This window comes from Scophthalmus maximus, chromosome 19, assembly GCF_022379125.1.
Source record: "Scophthalmus maximus strain ysfricsl-2021 chromosome 19, ASM2237912v1, whole genome shotgun sequence".
NCBI classification, from domain to species: domain Eukaryota; kingdom Metazoa; phylum Chordata; class Actinopteri; order Pleuronectiformes; family Scophthalmidae; genus Scophthalmus; species Scophthalmus maximus.
In genome coordinates, this window is record NC_061533.1 from 777,501 (window position 1) to 784,585 (window position 7,085).

The 7,085-nt window shown below is 50.2% G+C and overlaps 2 protein-coding genes across 2 annotated transcripts in view; one reads left to right on the forward strand and one right to left on the reverse strand.

Annotated features, from left to right (window-relative positions):
• LOC118314166 (regulator of G-protein signaling 3) overlaps window positions 1-5,291 on the forward strand; it is a 15,396-nt gene extending 10,105 nt beyond the window's left edge. The window contains exons 9-18 of the mRNA XM_047329289.1: window positions 864-947; window positions 1,796-1,907; window positions 2,081-2,250; window positions 2,657-2,998; window positions 3,034-3,276; window positions 3,546-3,577; window positions 3,662-3,760; window positions 4,073-4,134; window positions 4,223-4,389; window positions 4,466-5,291. Coding sequence (XP_047185245.1) covers window positions 864-947; window positions 1,796-1,907; window positions 2,081-2,250; window positions 2,657-2,998; window positions 3,034-3,276; window positions 3,546-3,577; window positions 3,662-3,760; window positions 4,073-4,134; window positions 4,223-4,389; window positions 4,466-4,651 — 1,497 coding nt within the window. The 3' untranslated portion in view covers window positions 4,652-5,291. The remainder of the gene's footprint in view (window positions 1-863; window positions 948-1,795; window positions 1,908-2,080; window positions 2,251-2,656; window positions 2,999-3,033; window positions 3,277-3,545; window positions 3,578-3,661; window positions 3,761-4,072; window positions 4,135-4,222; window positions 4,390-4,465) is intronic.
• An 872-nt stretch (window positions 5,292-6,163) lies between these two features.
• LOC118314545 (myosin light chain 3) lies at window positions 6,164-6,856 on the reverse strand. Its single transcript, XM_035641070.1, has one exon. It carries the CDS (start codon window positions 6,802-6,804, stop codon window positions 6,217-6,219), a length of 588 nt encoding a protein of 195 aa, XP_035496963.1. The 5' UTR covers window positions 6,805-6,856; the 3' UTR covers window positions 6,164-6,216.
• Window positions 6,857-7,085: the final 229 nt, after the last annotated feature.

A 7,085-nucleotide genomic window follows, 5' to 3' on the forward strand; every position in this document is an offset into this window, starting at 1 on the left:
TTTAGAACAATAGTTAGAATCTTTTGTCATTAGGTAGGTCAGAACCCTGATTTAGAACAATCTTTAAGATATCCCGGAACTTTTATCCAGTGTTGTACACAAATATGTAAACGTACACAGAACTTAAAAATAAAAGGTGAAAGCTCAACAACACAGTGTTTATAAATCATTTTCTATGTATTCATGTTGTGTAGGTCAGAAATTAAACATAAACCAAGAACATATACAACCACTACCCTGACCTAGAACAAAAAAATAATATAAGACCATCTGTTCCGGGGTCTTAGGGTTAGAACACTGAGTGAACTCAAGATCTTTAAATCTGACCTAGAATTCAGTGTCCTGAAGCAGAACCTTTCCTTTGTATGGTATATAGAACCTTGGGTTATGACTTAGCCTGAGTCCTTAACTCTTTTTTAAACTAACCCAGAAGTAACAAAGGAAATTATAAACTCATGCCCTTAATTTTAGTAGTTTAGACACAAACTAGGTCAATAATATAAGAACCAGTCGTTATGTTTAACCAAGTCAGAACACAGATCCAATCCAAAAAGACCTTTAATGTGGCCCAGACCTAGAATCCGGAACTATATATGAGAACTACAGATCCTTGCTGAGATGTCAGCCTGGTCCTCACCCTCCAGACCAAACATAGAACCTATAAGACCCATCTGAACTAAGCATGAACCCGTCCTGACCTAGAACCTCAAACATTTACCCTAATGTTCAACTAATCCTAGAACCTCAGTACAACTATGAATATAGAAGATGTCATTTATATTTTCACTCTCCACAGATTATTTGGGATTGCTGTTTTAATTGTTGTTGTTGTTGTTGACATGTTCTGCTCTTGTTGATTTTAGCCCCTGGATCTGTGCAGCTCTGACAGAACTTTACTGATGTCAGAGGAAATGATTCTACATCAGGCCGACCTGCTGCCTGCAAAGGTATCAGACAGTACTGCAAATAATATACTGGGGTCTTGGGTCTAGGCGCCTGGGGCATGGGGGCCTGGGGGTCTGGGGGCCTGGGGGCCTAGGGGACTGGGGGTCTGGGGGCCTGGGGGACTGGGGGTCTGGCGGTCTGGGGGCCTGGTGCTTCAGGTTTAAATTCAGGTTTAACTTCTGGTTTAACTTCAGGTTTTTTCCGTCCTATATGAAGGGGTCAGGGGGTCTGGGGTCTAGGGGTCTGGGGGTCTAGGGGCCTGGGGGCCTGGGGGTCTGGGGGTCTGGGGGTCTAGGGGCCTGGGGGTCTAGGGGTCTAGGGCCTGGGGGCCTGGGGGTCTGGGGGTCTGGGGTCTAGGGGCCTGGGGCATGGGGGCCTGGGGGTCTGGGGGACTGGGGGTCTGGCAGCCTGGGGGTCTGGGGGTCTGGGGTCTAGGGGCCTGGGGTCTAGGGGCCTTGGGGTCTAGGGGCCTGGGGGTCTGGGGGTCTGGGGCCTGGGGGCCTGGGGGTCTGGGGTCTAGGGGCCTGGGGCCTGGGGGTCTGGGGGCCTGGGGTCTGGGGGCCTGGGGGACTGGGGGTCTGGCGGCCTGGGGGCCTGGTGCTTCAGGTTTAACTTCTGGTTTAACTTGAAGCTGCTTCTATTGTTACCAGGGTAAATCACCACCTGACCAATCAGTTCAGATGTGACAAATAATAAATCGCAACAGATATTTATGAATGAGTGAATCATGTTGCTGTGTCCAGTCTGGTTTTAAAACAGAACTCACGACACTTACACCCCTGTGTGTGTTTGTTTGTGTGTGTGTGTGTGTGTGTGTTTGTTTGTGTGTGTGATTGTGTGTGTGTGTCAGGTGACTGTGTTGATCTACAATGACCTGCTGCTGTTGACCAGAGAGGATGAGGCTGGACACTGCAACGTCCTACAGAGTCCAGTGTTCCTGAACACACTTAGACTCCGAGAAGGTGTGTGTTGTTGTGCTTATCCTGTCTGTGTGTGTTTTGTGTTGTTGTACTTATCCTGTGTGTGTGTGTGTCTCCGTGTTTGTGTGTGTGTGTGTATCTGTGTGTCTGTGTGTGTGTGTGTCTGTGTGTGTGTGTGTGTGTGTGTGTGTGTGTGTGTGTGTGTTGTTGTGAAGTGTCCACGGAGCCGCTCCACCTCTACTTCCTTCAGACATCTCAGACTTTCGTCCGTTGCGTCTTCAGTCTCGAGTCTTTCAGCGTCGAGCAGAAGGTCAGAGTTTGTCTCTGTCTCCGTGACAACATCCATCAGCTGCTAGTCACAACTGAAACCAGACACAGCCTCCAGGTACCGATGTTCACTCTTCACCTGTGAGCTCAGTGAGACTCCCCCCATTAACACCCCCCCCCCCCCCCCCCAACCCCCCACCCCACCCCCCCACCCCCCAGCTCTCAGACCTCCCCTCAGACTTTGGCCTCCTCTCTCTCGCTCACTCTGACCTCCTCTATTGTCCCTCCTCCTCTCCTGGCCCTCCCCTCCTCCTACCCCCCTCCACCTCTCCTGGTCCTCCCCTCCTCCTCCCCCCCTCCACCTCTCCTGGTCCTCCCCTCCTCCTACCCCCCTCCACCTCTCCTGGTCCTCCCCTCCTCCTCCCCCCCTCCACCTCTCCTGGTCCTCCCCTCCTCCTACCCCCCTCCACCTCTCCTGGTCCTCCCCTCCTCCTCCGACCCTCCTCCCACTGTGATGCCCTCAGACCTCCCTCTCCCTGCTCCTCCTCTTCTCCACCTCTTTTCTCCATACACACCTCCTCCTCCTCTTCCTCTTCACCTCCTTCGAGGACGATCAGTGTCCTACATCACGTCCTCCCCCCACCTCCCTCATCGTCCTGTTCCAACCAGAGGAGTCATGGCCGAGCGGAGGAGGACGAGAGGAGGAAGAGGAGGAGGGAAGAGGTGGAAGAGGAGGAAGAGCGGCAGCAGGGGGAGGGGGAGAGCGCCTCAGAAACATCAGAGAGAGTGGGGGGGCGGGGCCTCCTGCTGAAGGAGGAGGAGTTCACCTACAGACCTGCAGGTCAGTCAGCTGTTCTGTGATTGATTGATTGATTGATTGATTGATTGATTGATTGATTGATTGATTGGTTGTTGCTCAGTCCTGCGTCGCTCGCTCTCGGAGGGTTCTCTGCTGCAGGAACCTCGATCCTCCCGCTTCCTGTCCGACAGCACCATCCACCGTGTCAGCTGCGCTGTGAGCTTTGACCCTGACCCTAGATCAGGCTCCGCCCCCCTGCTAACCTCCCCCCACACTCTGAGGAAACAGCTAACTGGACAGGGGGGGTCTCTGCACCACATGCTGCTGCTGCTTAATGGCACCAAGGTAAAGACCATTTGGGACCAGACTAGACTGGGACAGACCAGTACGGATTAACAGAGACCAGTGTGGAACCACTCTCTGACCAGTACAAAACAAGAAGAGATCTGAGACGGGACCAACAGAGAAAAGAAGAAAATAACAGAAACAAGCAGAGACCAGTAAAGACCAGTAAAGACCAGTAGAGACCAGTAGAGACCAGGAGAGGGTTATGGTTAGGGGACAGGGAGCCCACCACAGTCCCAGAGTCTGACGCTTGTTGTGTGTTTGTTCAGGACCACCACCTGAGGGAGAAGACCAAGAGTCTGTATGTAAACCTGAACCCTGCACAGCTTCTTGTTCTCTTTCTGTTTCACTTCCTGTTTTTCAGTCTTTGACTTTGTCTCATCAGAGCTGACGATGTTTGGAGAAGCCTGTCGTTTCTACGGAGACGGAAAAACTGTACCCTTTTCCATGGCAGCAGTTTGGACAAAGCTCTGAGAAACAAAAGGTTGGAACAGTTATCGAGATATTACACTGGACCTGAACCTAACATGGACCCGATAACCAGGTCTGAACCATTAAACAGACAAAGTGAGGACTGGTCCCAGGGTGTATCCAACAGGTTCTTACTGGTTTTAACAGGTTCAACAGGTTATTACTGGTTCCAACAGGTCCTGTCTGGATCCAACACAGTTATCTCTAGTTGCAGCTGGATTTGTTTTTATTTTCACGGTTGGTTCTAGACGGATTGTACTGGTTGAGCAAAGGTGCAGCTGGTTCTAGGTGTTTTCAGTGTGACTACGGTGTGTTTGTTTTTCAGACCATCTCCAAGGGAGGTGCTCAAGTGGGCGGAGAGTCTGGAGGCTCTGCTGACAAATCAGTGTACGCCATTTTAAGTTTGTCTTCACCCAATAGTCAATGAGTGTTTCTAGAGGCTGAACAGTCTCCCTGCTCTCCTGTCATTGGTCAGATGGTCTGGTGGTGTTCCGACACTTCCTGAGGTCAGAGTTCAGTGAGGAGAATCTGGATTTCTGGTTGGCTGTGGAGAGATTTAAAAGGATACGCCCCCTGAGCAAGATGGCTGCCAGAGCTACAAAAATCTATGAAGAGTTCATTTCTACCAATGCAGTGAGACAGGTAATGTCTGTCTGTCTGTCTGTCCTCTGATTGGTCAAATGACTGGTCATGTGATGCAGCCTCCCTCTGTGTCCAGGTCAACGTGGACTCCTCTGTCAGAGAATGGACCAATCACAGCCTGCGTCTCTATGCTCACCCCACCTCCTTCAATCTGGCCCAGGATCAGATTTTTGGCCTAATGGAGACTGAGAGCTACCCACGATTCCTCCGGTCCCGCCTCTTTGCCCGGTTGGCCAATCAGACCTCACAGCCACCATGTTAGCCAGCCAGAGAGGAGCTGGGTCTCTGCCTGTCATCCAATCGTGAGTGAAAAAGAGGAGGAAGAGTTTGGCCAAATTTGAGGAGGAACTGATAGTCGTCCAATCTGAGGATTTGATCTGATCAGAGGCTCTGATTGGCTGACAGTCGGCGGCTTCTCTCCTCTCTTCAGAGAAACAGCAAACAATAAAAGACATTATCTATCCAAGTGCATTATGGTAAATGTAGGATCAGGAGATGTTCACCTCTGCTACTCAGATTTCTGGTTTTATAATTTTTTCACTGGCCGACCAAACCTTCATGGTCCCAATCAGCGTTTCCTGTAGCACCACCATCAGGTCACATTTTGATTTGTCCTGTACAATGTGACACTAATGCCATTCTCATGAAGTGTTTACTGCTAATTAGCTAATCATAGCATGCTATCACAACATGACACCTGCTGCTAGACATTAACATGTTAGCACTTAGCATTTAGCTCAGGAACATTCTCACTGTGCTGCTAGCATGACAGTCGACTGTATATGAACGTTGTATGATGAACAACACGTAGACTCACATGTTTTGTAACAGATTAACAGAACACGAACCAGTTAATGAAACATTACTGACTGTAACTGTTGATAATAAAGTCCTGATTCTTCTTCGTTGGTTTTATTTGCAATAGATATTGAAGTGAATGTGATGAAAGACAGAGCAGAAAAATCGTCCTGTCCCCTTTCCTCACCACGACTCCTTTCCTCGCCACGTCTCCTTTCCTCACTATGTCTCCTTCCTCACTATGTCTCCTTCCTCACTATGTCTCCTTTCCTCACTATGTCTCCTTCCTCACTATGTCTCCTTCCTCACCACGTCTCCTTTCCTCACTATGTCTCCTTCCTCACTATGTCTCCTTCCTCACTATGTCTCCTTTCCTCACTATGTCTCCTTCCTCACTATGTCTCCTTCCTCACCACGTCTCCTTTCCTCACTATGTCTCCTTCCTCACTATGTCTCCTTCCTCACTATGTCTCCTTTCCTCACTATGTCTCCTTCCTCACTATGTCTCCTTCCTCACCACGTCTCCTTTCCTCACTATGTCTCCTTCCTCACTATGTCTCCTTTCCTCACTATGTCTCCTTCCTCACTATGTCTCCTTTCCTCACTATGTCTCCTTTCCTCACTATGTCTCCTTTCCTCACTATGTCTCCTTCCTCACTATGTCTCCTTTCCTCACTATGTCTCCTTTCCTCACTATTTCTCCTTCCTCACTATGTCTCCTTTCCTCGCTATGTCTCCTTCCTCATTATGTCTCCTTTCCTCACTATGTCTCCTTTCCTCACTATGTCTCCTAAAGTTTCCTGTTTAGAACAAAATCAGTTCCAAAGCTCAGTCTGGACCATGTTGGTCAGTTACTCACAGGACGTACGGACATAAATAAAAGACATTAATGATTATTGATAGATAATCTTTTTTTTTCTCTTGGACAGAACAAAAACATTTCATTTTAGAAAATGAATCAAACATGAGGACATGGACACGTTGAGACTTTTATTCAGTCAGAGGACAAACTCTTCTCTATCCTCTTCTCTATCCGGCCAAGATGTGTTTGACGAACTCGGTGTAGTTGATGTGTCCGTTGGCGTCCTCCTGTCCCACCATCAGCCGATCCACCTCGTCCTCGGTCATCTTCTCTCCCAGCGTGGCGAGGACATGGCGAAGCTCCGCCCCCATCACAGTGCCATTACCCTCCTTGTCGAAGACCCTCAGACCCTCCACGAAGTCCTCGAAGGTGCCCTGCTCTTTGGAACGCGCCACGTGCTGCAGCATCGGCAGGAAGCTGTCGAAGTCCAGCAGCTTCACGTTCAGCTCCTCCGCCTTCGGCCTCCCAAGGAGCTTCAGCACCTCGTCGTTGGTCGGGTTGTGACCCAGCGCTCGCATCACGTCTCCGCATTGGGCAAAGGTGATCTTCATCTCGCCCGCGGGCGTCTCGTCGAACAACGTGAAGGCATCTCTGAACTCTTCGATCTGGTCGGGAGTGAACTCCACCACGACGCTCGACAGGTCGACCTCCGGAGGTTTGGGCTCCGCGGGTTTGGGAGGAGGAGCGGGCTCCTCTTTCTTCGCCTCCACCTTCTTAACCTCTGTCTTCTTTGGTTCCACTTTCTTCGGAGCCATTGTGCTGCGGAGCGGAGGACAGGCGGAGGTGGACGAGTTGACGCCTTTATGAGAGCCAGAGGCAGGGCGAGAGAGGCAGGACAGAATGACAGAGCGAGAGAGAGAGGGAGAGAGGAGAGCAGCTGACCAAAGATGGAAGAAAACTGGAATAGAAACACTCGAAGAGACGAGAGCAAAGAAGATAAGAACCAGTTGGAGTCGAAGAGTCTGAGTCTGAGTCCTCACTGGGTCAAAGGGTCCGAGGCCCAAGACACAGAGACAGACACATCCAGAGACCAGGT